The sequence below is a fragment of the Penicillium manginii genome (genome assembly GCF_028828005.1).
Source record: "Penicillium manginii strain IBT 31320 chromosome Unknown utg000002l:1.0-5564898.0:1.0-5567710.0, whole genome shotgun sequence".
NCBI classification, from domain to species: Eukaryota; Fungi; Ascomycota; class Eurotiomycetes; order Eurotiales; family Aspergillaceae; genus Penicillium; species Penicillium manginii.
In genome coordinates, this window is record NW_026643103.1 from 425221 (window position 1) to 442944 (window position 17724).

Consider the following 17724-nt stretch of genomic DNA (forward strand, 5'->3'; position numbering starts at 1 on the left):
GTACAGTTCCTTCTTTTCCTTTTCAATGACATGCCTTTCCATACTTTCGCAAACGAAGGTAATTATACGGCAAAGGCGCAAGATAACCCGCCCCAATCGACAAAACCGCCGCCATCCAAAACTTAGGATCGTCAAGAGCGATAACTCCCCCCAGTGAGGTGATAATCAACCGCATTCTCCGCCAACTCCATCGCGACCATCGAAACCATACTCATCCCCATCGCAGTCCGCGCCGCCATACTCCAAGACAACTGGTCAGCACCGCGTCTTAACAATACCGTTTCAAGAATAATCGAAGTCGTGATGCCCGATGCCACTATTCCGTGCCGTCTTAGATTAGCCGGCCGCGTTTCACGTAAACTCTTGCCTGCGCGCGGGCGCTTCGCTTTACTCCGCTCCGGGGCTGGATTCTTCTTTCGGAGAATACGTACTTGAGGCTAGCATAATGCTGTTCATGCCCAGTTCAGGGTAGTAGGATTGTAGAGTCCATAGGGCTGTGAAATCACCGACTGTGCACCCGATCAGACAGCGCAGGGTGTTGATCCCGGCTCGTCGCCATGTGGAGCGGCACGACCAGAAGGCCGAGCGTAGTACCGATGAAGTTGGCGTGGGTGTGCTATCCTTGATTCCTTTTTGCAGGGGCTCCTCAGTCGAGGGAGTCTGTTTATGGCAGCCATATTTTCGCGAGGCCTGTGAGAGGAAGCGAGGGTAGGTAAGGGAGCTCTGCAGGGGTGCAAAGCTCCGCGGTCGGAAACAATGGGATGTTTGAACTCGAATCATGTCGTCATATAATTTGATAGAGAGTCAGAGGCTGAATTCTCTGATCTGTTTTGGATTAAGATCCAACCTAGGGTCCTTTATAGGCTATTGTTCAAAGGCGCAAGAATTGTTGTTGGCGGATCTGTTGACTTGGCGGGAACTACGCACAAATGCCTCATCCGGATGCCGCGGCTCGCCAGTTTATTGAGATGCCACATTCGAAATTTATGATAATACTCAGCGGGCTTTTCGAGCTACGTCTATCATTATAGTTCAAGTTGTTGAAACTATAGGTTCAACTATATGCAGGTATACAGACCAGCTAACTAATAAGGTGTCTGCTATGTGGGGCATTCCTTTCTCTGCCCTTTGATGATCTCAGTGAGTAGATGTCAGCAGGGGCTCAAAACTCAGTGATCATTCAATACTTAGTTACCCGATTATGAGCCATGTTCAATCAACTTTTGTTTCCTAGGTTATTCCCAAATTGTTATGTATCTACTCCGCGACCCAATTTACGCATTACCTTCCAGGTGTGACCGCATGAATGCCTGTCTTTTTAAGCTCCTTGGTCAATTGCCTACAATTCAAAATGCCGTAGGGGTTACTACTATAGTATATTTCTGGGAATCGAACCAATAATCTCAGCATACACCGTTTCCACCACCTTTCTACCGCCGCACGGAGAGCACCGAACAAATCTACACTCTACCACCACCCAAAGATAGTCAAAGGTCTGTACCTAGTACTATTCGAGGATTTCCCTCTCCCATGAATTCCAGATGGGGCCGCACGATAAGGAATGTCTCGGCAGATTTTTAAAATACCGCCTTCCCTTGCCAGCGTGTAATCCAGTCGGCCAACTTGAATTTCACCGACACCCCCACATCGCCATCTCACGTGCAATTCCAATAGTACATGGAAACCACTATTTACTTCGCCCGAAATCATTGACCTAGACCCCCAAATCTCTTGTTTCATCCTAAACCAAAACCCTGCAAATTTGTTCACCCTCTACTCCGTCAGCAGGCTTGATACTCGACAATGGGCTCGACGTCAGGACTAACACTGATTCCTTGGGATCCGCTGTCGGAGCCTCATAAATTACTGCTCTTCAACCAGCGAGTGGAATGCACTTGGGATATGGAGAAAGTCCAAGACATATGGAAAAATGCGCAAATTAGAGGCGAGAAATGTATCTATTGGATTGTGAGTTTTGCGCATCAACACACCCCGGTATTTGATGTTCTAATATCGTGTGAACCCTAGAGTTGGAAGATATTGACAGGAAACTATAGGCCCCCTCTTCTACTGGCTTTGTGGAAGGGGCACACGATGCGCTGATTGATACAGCCGTGTCCATTAATGCAGCAACACGCCAACCAACACAAGCGGAGTTCATTCCAATTGGTCACATTGCTTTGGACTCGAAGAATCAAAAGGCCAAGAAAATAGACCTCGATATTCCGGCCGTCAAAGTATTCTGGATTACGTCCTTCTTTGTTCTACCTCATCACCGGGGCCAAGGAATTGGACGAGCAGCCATGGATGAAATTGAGAGAATTGCCATTCAAGAACCTCTATGCGCTAAGACTTTGATGCTGGATACCGTCGAAGGAAAGGATCAATTGAGAGAGGAATTTGCTAAGGTTACCTATGGACGGGTTCCGAAGGTAAATTTGACCGTTCACAGCCAGCTTGATGTTGAAATTAATAACAAATTTACAGGTTTCGAACCAGGAGTGGTATGGTAAAATGGGCTATAGATGTCTTAAAATTGTGCAAAACTACTACGATGTCCCAGACAAGAATGGAAAAACGTGGGACACGAAGACCGTATTTATGCGGAAGGACCTTGGATGATGAGTTGAGCCCAGCCGAACGGGGTGGAAGAGTATAAGAAGTGGGAACGCTCAGTGACAGTCAATGATAGTTACTAGCGTATCGACGGAAGCAACCTTGGAAGAGGAACCAACCGGCAAACAAACAGATATATCAAACCTGCGGCAGGTTGATAGCAGATATCGATGAGGCCGATGTCAACCATGTTATTAGAATTTTGTTCATTTTGTCGGGATGTGTGTTTTTGTGGAGTCCAGCGCTATAGACGACCTTGGGGAGACGAATCTTACACTCGCCACCAGATTTGAGATGCCACATTCAAATTTTATAATAAAACTCAACGAGCTATTAGAGCTACGTCTATTATTATAGTCCAAGCTGTTGAAACTATAGGTTCAACTATATACAGGTATACAGCAGACCAGGTAAATAATAAAGTATCTGCAATGTGAGGTTTTCCTTTCTCTGCCCTTTGATAAGAGTATTCTAGACTCAGGCACAGTGAGTTGATATTAGCAAGGGCTTAAATTTAGTAATTATTCAAAACTTAGTTACCCGATTAGAACCTTGGAAGTCATGTTCAATCAGCGTTTGTTTCCTAAGCTATTCCCAAATTGGTATGTACTTTACTCCGCAGCCTCAATCGACACATCGCCTTCTGTGACCGCATAAATAGTCTTTTTGGGCTCCTTGCTCAATTGCCTGTAATCCAAGATGCTGCACGTGTTATGTTTCTGTGAATCAAACCAATAATCCCACCATATTTCACGATACCGAGCCGCATACTCGTAACCAGAAAGTTCAATAAATGTGAAAACATGCTGGGCCCAGAGAAAGCGCCCCCAATCCCTGGCATGAGTATATACGCGCGAGACCTGGACCGCGCAAAGTAAGTGATAATAAGCGAAGGAACTCATGCTCTCCTGCCCGCAGTAAGGAAGACATCGAGCAGCCTTGTTGACATAGAAAATTACCAAACGATGCATCTCAACCTCGTCACTCTGAGAAAAATCAGGCGACTCAGCATTGGCAGCCATAGCATGCGTACGGCATTGATGGATAAGAGGATAGACAGAGGAAAGTGATAACCAGTAAAAAAGATGCAGCATGGAGTCTTCGAGGGAGGAAAAGCGATAGGCAGGACCGAATAGATCATCCGTGGGCGGCATGGCTGTTTTCAATTCACCACGGGTGTATGTAGGAGTTTCACCGTCTACTTCGTGTTCAATTTCAGTATAAAAGTCCATGTGATCTTTTTCAAGGGCAAGACAGTTGTTCAATAGAGCTGCGTAAGCCTTGTGGTCAGAGACATTTGTGGTCCGAAGAGTAGATGTGATACGAGACATCTCTGTTAGAAGCCTGATCACGCCAAACCACGGCCCGCCTTCATTGGGCTCATTAAGCCACGTAATTGTCTCCTTGGATAGATGCCCGATGCCCGAAAGTAGCTATTATAAAAATCAGAAGGTAAATCACACGGTGAATGATGAAATTGAAATCACTGCTTGCTTACCACCTTCATCTTTTGGCACTTTCCAAATATCGCAGCGATTATCGGCGTTGTCTGCATTCGTCGGCGGTAGCATTTCATAATTGCGTATAATCCATCTACATGAGTGATCCATTCTCCAAGTGTGTACGGGCAATAGTGAGTCTAGGTCAATGTGAGCTATCATTCAGAAAATCAAAAAAACAAAACAAAAGGAGAGACCTCACCTGAAGTTGCTGGAAAACCACACTTGTGTAAACCATGTCATTATTATACACATTGCCACTGATTATATTTGACATGTGCCGAATTGCACGGTTGTATAATTGAAGCCCATGCTGAAAGAACTGTTCATTATGGCGGATCTTTCCGAGAAAAATACAAGCCAATGCGGACAGGGCCATCTCGAGCATAAGGCTCTTTTGGGGGAACAGACTCATGCCCGAAAGAATAAATCGTGTCAAATTGATATCGGACGCGCACTCCTTATTGCTAGGAAAGCATTCGCTTAAAAAGGACGAGAAGATCTGATTGCGCATCATCGAGGAGGAGGAGACGGCCTGGGATAATTTGGAGGCGTTTGGTAGATCTATTATCTCATGTCGACTGAGATATTGGAAATTGAGGAAATATCTGTCTTCCATCTCGTCCAAACTGAGGCTGGGCAGATTTCTCTCCTTGAACCGCTTTATGGTATCATTGGTCTGGTCGCGGAAGACCAACTCCCATTCATCGCGGTATCCTGGGCATTCTTCGCGTTTGCGAATACACTGTCCACAGTGAGGAAGCTGCTTATCACACTATACAGAGGTAGGATAAATTAGCAGTCCAACTCAATATGGAGAGATGTGGGGGGGGGGGGATAAGAGATCATTTCCACCCACCCGTCGCTTGACAGCTCGACAGTTGGCACAGCTCCTAGACCTAGAGGCTCCTCGGCGCGGCATATCGCAAGTAGACAGATCACCCCAAAACATCTGCTCAAGAGAGGGCCACGGTGACGGTGACGTTGACGGTCTAGGGCGGTGAAGAAATAGCGAAAAGAGGGGGTAGTTACTTGATTCCCTGCTCATCCTGGTAACTTTAGAAGCACCGAGCCAAAGAAAAATAACTCGAAACTTTACTAAACGCTCCTCAGACCCCTCGCCTTGATGCGTGCGCACCTATCAGGTGCTCAAAGAAAGTGGTGACCAATCATTTTACTTGGCTACGCAGGTTTGCGCCCGCTTTCGTGTTTGCTAACACATGTGTACGGAGTACACTCTCCGCCACTACTACTAACTAGAGCGGGAGTATGCATGCTTTTTAGAAGGATTATCATTATATGTCACTAGTACATAAATCTCTAATTTTACAATTATCAAAATCACACATTCTTCAAGCGCCGAGAGGGCAAAGTCTGGCTTCTGTGTGGATATATTGCAGGTGTACCTGACCTAGACCTGTGCATGGGCGATGGGATTCCCATGGGTCCCATGGGAATCCCGCAATATTGGTGGGATATTCCCACTTATGTAAGTCCTATGGGATCTTGGCATGGGACTATGGGCAAAAGGTGAATCCCATGGGAATCCCATGGGATGATACTAGCTTTATGAGGCTAGTGTATGAAGTTGCATAAAATTATGGTAATTTAAGTAGTTTTATTTCATTATATTCGCTAATAGAAAGAGTTATAAATCACTGTTAATTTGCCTATGTTTTGATTAAATTTAATCGACACAAAAAGGTTTAATTATGAATAAAATTAATTAAATACTACCCTTATAAGATTACTAGCTTCTCTAAGTCTGTTTTGATAGTTAGACTATTAACATATCTTAATTGTAAGGATTAAAGTATTGACTAGGCAAGGCAAGAGTAGCACAGCCAAGATGGATAGTATCTTCTGTATTGAATTAAAACTAATTCTTGAAGAACCTCAAGAATTCTATGTCACAAAGGTTTTATATCTCTTTCGAGCCTGATTCCTATTCTTCACGAAGTGGGGTGATCGGAGTAGTATACTCCGTGGTCAACACTGCCAGTTTGTATCAGATCTGACCTACCTCAGTATAAACCAAGGTTTTCCCGTTACAAACCGATTCAGCACCGAACCTCCCTCTATCAGGATAAGGTAACAACATAAACAACCAATTATGATCCCCAGACTGCCATTAGGGCATATTAGATTAGCATTTCCTTATGTATATATGTAGGTCAGGGCTGTGTTATTAGGTAAAGAGGACGGCAAGAGGCTAACGGCGGGGGTGGGGGTGGGAGTAGTGGACAGTACTTGCAGCCAGACACAGACATCTAATGTCATGTTAGGAGGGTTCTTATCCAGTCAAAAGTGTCCAAGTCTCTAACCGGTGCAACAATACTTCGTACCACAGGTTTTAGTCAATGAGCTGACAGGTATCTAGGTTGGTACAGAGGGTTGAAAACTATAATGATAAATAGGGCCTGTCGGCCGAAACCCATACTAGAAGAGCTATTGGAGTAATAAACCATTCAAAAGTTTATTGCCTGAGAATTCCCCATATTCAGAGGTGATGAAACTACATTTGTCGCTTAATTTTATTAACCCTAATAATGACGGTTAGCAAAACACTTAATGCAAGGCCGTGTTGGGTGCTTTGGATCTGACACGGAGACCAGTAGGACGGAGGGTGATAGATAGAACTCAGGACTTACTGATCAGATATATCAGTGATTAGTGCTCCTGGGTGCCTAGGGGCAAAGGATGCATCGATTATAACGAGGTTGTCCAGAAGTACCAATTCGATATGCGCCTTCAAGGGGCAGGTCCGTTCGACCATACCATGCAAGGAACCAGACAACGTGACTTTATGAATCTGGAAAGCACCCAAGGCAGCCGCGGAGACCGTTTTAGCGGCCTCCAGCACCCGGTTGATTCCAGCGTCGGCGCCTTCTATTGTAATATTAGCAACTTCAATCGAGGCTGGGGCAACCCTTGCAATGGTAAGCGCGTTCCTAGCGATTTGGTGCGACACCGCCTCTGCACAGCCGTTGAGATCGTTCAGAGTGTTGAGAGCCACTTCGTACGTTGCTTGCTCGATGTACTTGAACGATTCCACTTTGGCAATGGCCGTTTCAAGAACCACATAATGACCACCAACACGAACCGTCGCCACGGTTTCCTCGGCTGCATCTACCGCCGCCTTTGAGGTGACGTCGGAAATGCGTACAGCCGCACTCGCGACCTCTAGTGTGAAATTGGAGGCAGATTTTGCCTTCTCCAGCAGTCCCTGCGTCGTGCCTAATGCCACGTTCCTTTCCACGAAATTGGTCGACTCGACCATCGCGTTGGCAGCCACCAAAGCCGCGTCGGCGACCGCCCGTGATACCTCGAGGACGCCGATTGTAGTCCAAAGCCCAGGAATGGCCGCCTTCTTCCAGAAGTGATACCACGGGGCTCGACCGTACTCATCAATAACCGAGCGTATATTTCCAATCTCTCTCCTGATCGAACCGACCTCTTTTCGGGCATTTTCAATTGAACGCTCTGCCGATGCAAATGCCAAGTCGACCTCCTTCTGCGCCTCGTCAACTGCACGTTGCGCCTTAGTGATCTTGTAGGCAGCATCCCGCTTCGCGGTGTCAACATCCCGCCTCGCAGCCGCCATAGCCCTGTGGCGGTCAGCATTCGCTATCTGGAGGTCCCTTTCCGCCGCACGGGTGGCATTGTTGAACTCCCCGCGGGCCTTCTTCACGGCCGCCTCCAATTCATCAAGCCGTGACACGTAATTGTCAATAACGCTTCTCGCCTCCGCTATGGCTCTTTCTCTATCCTCCTCCCAATTCCGGAAAGTGCTGTCGACATCTTTCTCTGCGTATCCGATCTTCTGCTCCAAGTCATGTTGCTCCCACTCCGTGGCTCCGTGCGCCGCCTGAAATTCTCCGTGAACAACTCTCTGTGCCTCTTCAATTTTTTGAATCACTTGATCTCGAATGTATTCACAGATGTCGGTCTGGAGATCCGCTTCTATATTAAAATTTACTCCACATAGATCAAGGGGCAATGAGCGCATTTCGAGTTCTGCTATCAATACGAATGTAAGGTGGTTGAAATTCATTGATCTGCACTTCTGTTCAGCAATCGTGGATCCTAGTACGAGATAATAGAAAACAAGAGACTTACAGGTGGAGCTCAAACTTTGGATTCGGAAGCACCTTGACGTTGACATAGATCGCTAGCATCATGTCAAACAAAATAACCTGCCCGTCGATTATCAGATGTTGTGATGTGGGCTTCAACATGAAGTCAAGTATCGCTTTTGGGCCAACCGTGCCTCGCACCATCAAAGGCCCGACTTGAAGATTGACAACTTCGCCTTTGATCTCGACCATGTTGTCACAGATGCCTTGGCCCGCATTAGCCAAATACCCAACTCAAGCGTAATGAGCGTGAGAGGAACAAGAGAGGGGGAGAGTGGGAAGAGAAATGTTCGGCAACATACGACAAACAATCTGAGCTTCAGCCCCTAGCACAGTCATCTTTGCTTCGAAAAGGAAACCTGCTGGGTATCTCCTAGTTCCAAGCATCGTCCCAAAGGGACAGATGTACAGCTTGACGTATTCAAAATCCAAAAAGTCCTCTGGCAAAGGAGGCATCGGAATCCCCGTCATCGAGCTCGCAAAGGAGATAACATCTGCAAGGTTGAGATGATGTACCTCTCCATACAGCAGTTCCTCTAATCGTTGAAAGGTCAACTATTTTTGTCAAATATTCGCTCGAAGAGGGAAAGTGGACGAACCTGTCGGATCTTCGCTTATCTTCATCGCAAACTCTGCCGTGCTGTTTCCGATTGCTAGACCCCCACGTAGGCCAAATCCGCTACGTTGAAAGATATTAGATAAGAGTATAGGATAGGGCAAAGTAATCAAGCCCACACTAACCTGGGTGTCCCGGTAGTCACAAGCTGTGCGTAGACAATATTCAAGCTCAACGCAGTATTGGGCCCAACCCTCACATTCTCGCCGATGCCGAACGGATTCACCCACCATCCATCCATCTCGCCACAACCAGACGCACCAATGGCGTCGGCAGTAACGACAAGATTGAAATCCAGGGGCTGGGGTGAATGCGCTACAGGCACGCATGCCCCAGTATCAATCTGTATAGCCACGCGGGGTCTGGTCAGAAGGCTGAGGGCGATTGGTTTCGTCTTGATACCATTGCCCAGGAGAAGAGCTGTCGAGGTGGGAGTGGTCAAAGCCACAGTCAAGCCTGTGGATTGAGACCAACCGGCTTGAAGAATCAGGTGCGTATTTTCGCTATGAGTGAGGAAGTCCAGGGCCTCCAATTTCGACTCAACCATGGCGCATACTTGGATTCCTGTTGGGGGGGTCAGCGGTTTGTTGAGGAGAAAATGGGTTTGAGTGCGCGGAACCCAAGGCCATAGTCATTGTGAGAAGCACTGTTTTACCTTTTTTAATCGTGTAGACGCTGCACACCAAATGCCCCAACTCTGGGTCATCCTGAGACGCTGCAGCAAACATTACATGCGAGAGAGATATATCTAAAAAGGTATCTTGAACCTCCGAAACCAGCTTGGACAGAGGCCAAGGTGTATCCTCAGAGGAGAGAGCTGCCAGAATCGTCCACTGCATGCTACCCCCACGAGAGTAAAGATGAACGGCGGCATCAAAGGTCAATGAATCCATAAAACAAACCTTCCCACCCAAACTGACCTCTAGCTTGTGCGCTTCCTTACTGGCAGGACAACTTCTGGCATTCGAGGATGGAAAAACCAGCTGCATATATGCTCCCATCAGACGGACTTCTCCAAAGTCCACTGTATCTCCGTGAACATCTCCACGGATTAAGACTCCTGTTGGGCTAAACGACAGAATTGCACTTAGCACCACGTAGGATGTTACCCTTACGCCTGTCAAGGTAACAGTCAGTCCTCTACCGGACATAATGTTAATGCTGGCAGATTCAATCTCAATATCGATATCGGGGATCGAGATAGTGTCCCCGTATAGAGCATGAAAGATGTCGCAGATAGAGCCAAGATTAAACCTCTCTACCCTGGCCGTCAGACTAAAGATGCCTCCAGTAGTGTATGAGCCTTGAAAGGCTGCCAAGGTCCCGTTACATTCGAACGTCGCCGAGGCCTCAAATGTCAGCTCGTTCAGGGGGCTACCTATTGCAAAAGAAGTCCCGAACCAGACGTTTCCGACCTGGCACAAATCAGCAGGGCCCTCATTAGTTTGAATCAATGGGGCCGAAGAAATAGATTTGCTGCAGCAAGGTAAAAAACGAACCGAGAAACCTCTGACCCCCAAAGGATCATCCCAAAAGCCAGGAAGCGCCGCCTGGAGTGAGATAGTACTGTCGCTGCAACGAATTTCATATTCCGTCTTCAATGGCAATTTGGTTCCAGGGACGGACAATGCCAGCTCGCCGAGTAGAGCAAAGTCGTATCTAGCTGCTTGTATACGAGTTGGAAGGCCAAAAAGCCGGACTCCAATGCTTGTAAAATGCACGCCGTCCAGAAGTTTGATATCAAGTCCTCTAAAAACGCCTTCCAACGTGATGATATCGATATCTAGTGGCGTATTCCACTCATGGTCAAACCCCAGCCATGCATGTATCTGAAGTTTAGGCTCTTTGATGTGGAGAATGTTCTGGAGAATATCCAGTAAGGGTCCACAGGTCTCGTCGATCACCCAGTCAGCGCTGAGGTGCCATCCGATGCTCTTGGTCGGGTCATATTCACAGTTCTGATAGAAGACCACCACCTCTTTAAAGCTCACCCTGTCCAATGGAGAGCCAGTAAATGCTGGCTCGATCATCGATAGGTGTAGCGGTTGGTCCAATTTAGCTTGTTCGACACGTGGAATCGGACGACCATCAATTCTGCTTGCAGGTAGCGGTCCTTGCCACATTCGGAGGGTAGCCACTAGGCGGGGAATCCCAAATAGGGCAATTGTGCCTTGGATGATGAAGCCAGGATGGGGATTGGGTATGCCACTGTGAGTATCATATCTCGAGTCTCTCCCGTCTACGCAGTCTTCTTGGAGATGTGGATGGTGCACGAGAACTGGATCCCGAATTGTGGTGCCGGACAAGCTGGCTGTAGAGTGCCCATGCAGTGCTGCGGTCAATGCAGCGTTGGAATCTTGATGCACACGGCCCAAAGACACATGGGCATCAATCGCATGGTAGAGAGCGCCAGGGAGAGCATAATGGTCGACATAGCCGCCGGTGGGCGATATATGAGGTTGCTCGCCATCGCCCACAACGCGCCTCGACATAGGGATTGCGTGTAATGTTGGAATATGGAACGGAGCAAGCATTTCGGTTGGCAATTGTTAGCTGTTAAGAAACTCGATTTCGTGCGTGCTGACCGTTCCCATGTTCTGAAGCCTGTGCGTGGTTGCGAGAAGCTATATGTCCCGAGTCTGATTGAGGAGGCAGCGCACATTAGGCTCAACGTCATGGTCGGGTATCAGCGCAGAACTGGAGAGGCAATATAGTACCAGATGGCAGTTGGGTAGTGGACCAGCGCAGCAATCCTACTTGATGTGTTCTCCCTCCATATCGCCATAACGCCGAGGGAGTTTGATTCCGATCGCGTTGAAAGGATCGCCTTTCGACGACGCGTTTCCATGGGCGAGTAGGATCTCTTAGAAAGGCTGCTCCCTGCAAGGAGGTTTAAGGACTCCTACGGCGTGTCGCAATGTGATTTGTGAAGAGCGTGTCCCCGAAGATGGTCGCCTCGTAAAACCAGTCCACATTGGAATGGGATTGAGCTCAGGGCAGAGAATAAAGATGAAGGCTGAGTGCCTTCGTCTTTTGAATCTCATTTTGCCTCTACATATCTCACATCAACTTCCTCCTCAAACTGAGTTTTCCGTCTCTTCGTCTATGCTCCATGGCGGATCGCAATAGGCAAGCTCGCGGCGGAGGTAGGCGAAACCCCAACCAGAGGGATATTCAACAGAATCCTCGCCGGAACAACGAAGCAGACCCCAATCAGCCGGTCAGACAGAACAGAAACGGTGCCGGAAATCCCAACCGGGGGGATATTGTTCAAGATGCAAACATCAATCTGGCGCTCGGGGAGATATTCTTTTCCCAGGACTCTATTAGCGCTGAGTTTAGTAATAAGGAGGGAAATGTCTATGAGTTGATCAACAAACTCAAAAATCTTTCCTTCGATGCACGAATTGCGATGATCAAGGATGAAATTCCACCTCTTGAGGTCGTCTGGTTAAATTCAACTGCCTTTCCTGAACCAAATGCAAGAGGGAGGAACCTTGAGAGGAACCAGCTAAGAACAAATGAATTTCAGCATTGGTTAGAAACCGCTACGGAGCCACACCAAGCTCGCTACCCGACTGTGATCCAAGATCGGAATTTTGAAAGTGCGCATCGTTATGTCAGCCTGGACAACCGCAGGTTGTATGCCTTCAAGGCCGTCCTGCATCCCTGGCGGATGATCCCGGTCAGAAGAGTCGAAACCAAAGATGCAAGGATCCAGCAGAAATTACACAATAATCTGACCAGCTATGATTTGGGCAAATCTCTATTTGTCCGAGAAAATAGCCGCCCAGAAAGGTAGGTCAACCCGACAATACTCACCTTCGATTTTCTATTTGTTTTTGACTCATCTTGCTAGGATTAAACGCGCGCCATTCCCTCGTGAACTATATCATAACCCGTTATTATGATATATTTTTAATCAAAGGAACCTGGAGCTTTGGGCCCCAAAGCCCAGCGGTGAGAAGCCCTTATATGTAACAGCCCCGGAAAGTTCATCTGCTTTTGGCCTTGGGTCGTTTCTTAAAGCCTTGCTCACGTCCTACCTCTTGTACCGATATCTTGCATTGTAAAAAGATGCGTAGCTCAGTCAAAACATCCTTGTTGATAGTTTTTCTAGCGTTGAAAACAATTCCATTCTTATCTGGATTTGGTGTCCGGTCAATCTTGCTTCAAATTCCATTTTCATGATGAAGACAATGAGGCATCTAGGACCTCGCATCAATACGTGTTCGCTCAATCAGATCCACTGATAAATCCACCGCTAAAATTATAGGAGTAGCTCTAAGGGTCGTTTGGATCTGGAAAGCAACCCAGGTCTCGCGCGAATCTCATACCTTAGTTCCAAGAGTGTTGAACCATCCAGATTGAGAAAGTTCATCCCAATTGGGCACATCGCTGTGGACTCGAAGAATCAAAAAGCCAAGAAAATAGACCTCGATATTCCGTCCGTCAAAGTATTCTAGATTACATCCTTCTTTGTTCTACCTAGTCACCGGGGCCAAGAAATTGGACAAGCAGCCATAGATTAAATTGAGAGAATTACAATCCAAGAGTCTCTATACGCTAAGACTTTGATGTTGGATACCGTCGAAGGAAAGGATCAACTGAGACAGGAGTTTGCTCAGTTTACATATGGACGGGTGTCGAAGGTAAACTTAATCGTTCGCAGCCAGCTTGATATTGACATTGATAACAAGTCTATAAGTTTTGAACTAGGGGTGATATGGTAAATGGGCTATAGGTGTTATAAACTTTTGCAAAACTACTACAATGTCCCAGACAAAAATGGGAAAACATAGGATACCAAGACTGTATTTATGCGGAAGGACCTTGTATGATGAGTTGCACCTAGCTGGACCGGGGTAGAATAGTATAAATTTATATTGAAGAAGTGGCAACGTTCAGTGATAGTAAAGTGATAGTTACTAGCGCATCAACGGAAGTAACCTTGGAAGAGGAACCAACCAGCAAACAAACAGATATGTCAAACCTGCGACAGGTAGAAAGCAGATATCGATGAGGCCCATGTCAACTATGGTATTAGAATGTTGCTTTCCGGGAAAAATACAAGCCCATACGGACAGGGCCATCTCGAGAATAAGGCTCTTCTGGGGGAACAGACTCATACCAGAAAGAATAAATCGTGTCAAATTGATATCGGACACGCACTACTTATTGCTAGGAAAGCATTCGCTTAAAAAGGAAGAGAAGATCTGATTGCGCATCATCGAGGAGGAGGAGACAGCCTGGGATAATTTGTAGGTGTTTGGTAGATCTATTTTATGCTGCCGACTGAGATATTGGAAGCTGAGAATGTTGCTGTCTTTCATATCGTCCAATCTGAGGCTGGGCAAATTTCTCTCCTTGAACCGCTTTATGGTATCATTAGTCTGGTCGCGGAAGACCAACTCCCATTCATTGCAGTATCCTGGGCATTCTTTGCGTTTGCGAATACACTGTCCATAGTGAGGAAGCCCTGCACCTTGCAGCTGGCAAATCTTATCCTGAAATAGTAAATCTTTTATTACCAAAAGAAGCCGATCCGAACACCAGAGATATACATAGACGAGTTCCTCTCATGGAAGCCGTATTATACTTAGGTATGGATTATTGGAGAACACAAAGGTTCTTTTAAAATCGGAGCTGACCAGAAACTAGCATATATACGGAACGGAGAGCCCCTATAGCCGAAAGACTTTGTGAGGCTGCTTCAAGTAAATATTGCAGATCGATATTATAGCTCTATATATCAAGAGGTGACTAATGAAAAGGACTAGGTTTGTCGTGAGATTGTTCGCTTGCTTGAAGGAAGCTCAGGTGAATCGCTATATGGCTCTATGTCGTTAGTAGGATTTTCCTTTTTAAAGACCTCTATTCCAGATTAATGAACACTGCTTATATGTTTCAATATCCCTAATAAACGAAAGACAGTCAGTATTCTCTATCGTGGGTATGGATAATCCCTAATTGTAGTGATGAGTGGCTGGGCATATATTGAAAACTCGGACAGAAATATTCAAATTAGTGGGAAAAGCTGGACTGTTGAGGTCTATTGTCTTAGCAAGTATGTTAGCTACGAACTATAACCAAAACGATTGGACCAAGGCAAGGCAGGTGCATTTTCTGCTTGCCATATAGAAAAGCAGTTGCTTACATATTTTGTCTACAAGCATATCTTTCTCCCCTATAAACTGGGCCAGGATATTAGCCTGGTAGACTTAGATATAGATGAGCTCTTAGAAGACGAGTATAAGCGGCGGGAGATGGAAAAAAAGTATAAAGAGAACCTGTGAAGGCTTGAATCTAAGAGACTATCTTAATATCTAAAGACCGCCACTATTCTAGTGTGCCGTCCTATTTGTCCTGACTGTAAGGCTTATTTGAGAATTGTGATTGATATTTTTGACTTACATGTTTCAATAATCCATCGCTGCGGGAATTCTAAGTGCGAAGAGTGTATGGGTTAAACTGTATTCTTTTCAGAAAAAGCCTGTAGAATCAAGATTCTTGTTAACGATAGTAGTTTTGTAAGGGCCCTATAGATACCCGCTCCAAAAGGGAACCAATGATTCTGTACTACTACTTGTTTTGAAGTTGATTCTCACGAGAAACCACCACTTCAGCATCGCTGGTTTTTAAAAGTTCTGGAGATATGGCGTTTTGGCAAATGCATTGAAAAGTGAGGCTGTCGGTGGTAGTACGAAACAGCGCGATGCAACAGGATGAGGTGCACGGACCTAGGGATGAAGCAACAGTAGGTAAACGTGCAGAAAGATGCACAAATAACCCTACAACCCTAAGTCAATACGATCTAGTCCGAAGAAAGCGACAATAACGCAGGTACCGAGGAAAACAAGAGAAAATCAAAGACGGGCGTGGCAAAATAGTCCATATATGGTTAAGCTACCTCTTTTTGCAAGGTCTCGCGCACACGTACATCCACGTTGATTAGTTCCCTTTCTCTCACTTCGTTCGTTTTAAATACAATACTTCCAGAAAAATTTGTGCTCTCTATCTCTCTCCTTATATTTGTCACGGACCCGGTCAATGTCTGCAGCGACAGATTGATTTATCCCCTTAGAGATAGGAACTTTATGAATAAAGCACTCACAAGGGTGATATTCACCACGGATTTCCAACCTAGGGTTGACTTTGGGAAACATTGCATCCGTCATATGCTCATTCACCATTTCGCCACGGTAATTCGGGACCAGAGACTCGATATATCTATCGAGTTCCTGTTTATCTGAATGTTGCCTTGCTTCTTGCATCTTCCGTGGATCAAACTCCGGAAGCGAAAAGAGATGGGCGTAGAAGGTCAATAGTTGCCAGCGCTCCCAAGTGTTGACTGCATGGAATCCGTAATTACCCTCGGACTCTTTGCAGAGGAAAGATTCGTGTTTTTCGTGCAATGGGCATACTACACTTATACATTGGCATACTGAACACCCACTGAGACTGTGCAATACTTCTGACATAAGGCGATAGATTCCGATTGCTTTTGGCGAAGGCTGGCTGGGGTGAATCTTATTGGAAGCAAAAGGTGAGGTGTCAACATAATTGGTTGACATGAGTTCAAGTAGTGAGTTTAACTCCCATGCCGTTGCTATCTGTCTGAGCGATGTTTGGGCCGCCAGTTGAATGTAGGCCTTTGCAAGGAGTTTCTTCTGCTCCCTGGTTTTGCAGTGACAGAAGCCGAATCTAATCCACTCTGGGTCCCCGGTATTGGGAATATTGTTGAAGTCTCGGAAAAGAACATTGTATAAAGAACTGACATGAAGCTCTGATCTGGACAAAGTACTTTTAGGATCGATTGGAAATATTCTTTCCCGCTCGTATATACCCCAATGCTGATGGAGGTACACTCTATCATGTTTGGGAATATTGAAGATGCCTGATCGATACAGATTGAGAAACCATGGAAAGCAACCGCAGTCTTCGGCGTTGGAATGTTGCATTTGGGACTGAATCTGGCTCTCAATGAATTGAGCGAGAGTCTCCTGCCCGAGAAGACATTGTAGCCTCTTTGAAGAAAACCTGCTCACTATGCCGTTGTAGATGCAAAAAAAGATTTTCCACTTCTATTTCTTTCACACATTTGTTGAACCCAAAAGTGCAACAGATATGATCATCTCGAAATAGAGCAGTTAGAAAGTGATATCGGGAGATTGTGTCCTTCCTCACAGCAAGCCAGCTCCTGGTTAAGATCTTAAGATGGTCCAAATCATTGGGTCTATTCTTGACACAGCACACGAAGACATGACGAAACCAGTCTTTTGACTGACATTTCTTGTCGCAGTAGTTTCTGCCACAGGCTGAGCAACGAAGTTCACATAACTTGCTACACAGCTTGCATTTATGTGGATGAGAGACGCGCTTGAGAAATGATTCTTCCGGAGCGTTCAGATTGAACGAGCAGCGGATATCCAGATCTTTAAGCTGCTCAGCTTCTGTAAGTGTCATCTCTATCGAGTGTTTCCTGAACCGGTTTCCGGATACCGATGCATGTCCAGGTTTACTATGAATCGGTACAATAAGCAAGCCGTTGTTGAAGACAGTCGGTATCATTGACAAAGACCTAAAGAGTGATAAGCACGCTATATCGTATTTGCATTTTTGACCTAGTAACGTACTGAAATCTTTTATAGGACATATTATCATATTCCGGTTCCCGCTCCCATATAGCTCCTGTCGAGGAAAGTGCATGCGAGGACTGTGCTCTTAGTGCTTCACTCTTAGTCTTTGTCGGAGGATCATGACATATCTTCTGGAGACGGTCTTTTAGTGTCATGAATAAACGATCCTGAGCCAAACGTAGTTCCTTAAACGACTCGGAGCTGCCACTACATGTCGG

At 46.1% G+C, this 17724-nt stretch overlaps 7 protein-coding genes across 7 annotated transcripts; 2 read left to right on the forward strand and 5 right to left on the reverse strand.

Annotated features, from left to right (window-relative positions):
• Nucleotides 1-131: 131 nt before the first annotated feature.
• N7533_001443 (DUF4396 domain-containing protein) lies at nt 132-780 on the reverse strand (the record flags this gene model as incomplete). Its single annotated transcript, XM_057098093.1, has 2 exons — nt 132-403; nt 432-780. The coding sequence occupies 2 exons, from the start codon at nt 778-780 to the stop codon at nt 132-134; spliced, it is 621 nt and encodes a 206-aa protein (XP_056963229.1).
• A 1023-nt stretch (nt 781-1803) lies between these two features.
• Nucleotides 1804-2622, forward strand: N7533_001444 (GNAT family N-acetyltransferase; the record flags this gene model as incomplete). The annotated part of the gene is made up of 3 exons (XM_057098094.1): nt 1804-1995; nt 2058-2432; nt 2488-2622. The coding sequence occupies 3 exons, from the start codon at nt 1804-1806 to the stop codon at nt 2620-2622; spliced, it is 702 nt and encodes a 233-aa protein (XP_056963230.1).
• A 605-nt stretch (nt 2623-3227) lies between these two features.
• Nucleotides 3228-5037, reverse strand: N7533_001445 (Zn(II)2Cys6 transcription factor domain-containing protein; the record flags this gene model as incomplete). The annotated part of the gene is made up of 4 exons (XM_057098095.1): nt 3228-4049; nt 4115-4255; nt 4318-4890; nt 4975-5037. The coding sequence occupies 4 exons, from the start codon at nt 5035-5037 to the stop codon at nt 3228-3230; spliced, it is 1599 nt and encodes a 532-aa protein (XP_056963231.1).
• A 1725-nt stretch (nt 5038-6762) lies between these two features.
• On the reverse strand, nt 6763-8124 carry N7533_001446 (uncharacterized protein; the record flags this gene model as incomplete). Its single annotated transcript, XM_057098096.1, has 1 exon — nt 6763-8124. One exon carries the CDS (start codon nt 8122-8124, stop codon nt 6763-6765), a length of 1362 nt encoding a protein of 453 aa, XP_056963232.1.
• A 106-nt stretch (nt 8125-8230) lies between these two features.
• Nucleotides 8231-8443, reverse strand: N7533_001447 (uncharacterized protein; the record flags this gene model as incomplete). Its single annotated transcript, XM_057098097.1, has 1 exon — nt 8231-8443. One exon carries the CDS (start codon nt 8441-8443, stop codon nt 8231-8233), a length of 213 nt encoding a protein of 70 aa, XP_056963233.1.
• Nucleotides 8444-9406: 963 nt separating this feature from the next.
• N7533_001448 (uncharacterized protein) lies at nt 9407-11401 on the reverse strand (the record flags this gene model as incomplete). The annotated part of the gene is made up of 1 exon (XM_057098098.1): nt 9407-11401. One exon carries the CDS (start codon nt 11399-11401, stop codon nt 9407-9409), a length of 1995 nt encoding a protein of 664 aa, XP_056963234.1.
• A 578-nt stretch (nt 11402-11979) lies between these two features.
• N7533_001449 (uncharacterized protein) lies at nt 11980-12669 on the forward strand (the record flags this gene model as incomplete). The annotated part of the gene is made up of 1 exon (XM_057098099.1): nt 11980-12669. One exon carries the CDS (start codon nt 11980-11982, stop codon nt 12667-12669), a length of 690 nt encoding a protein of 229 aa, XP_056963235.1.
• Between the last annotated feature and the right edge of the window lie 5055 nt (nt 12670-17724).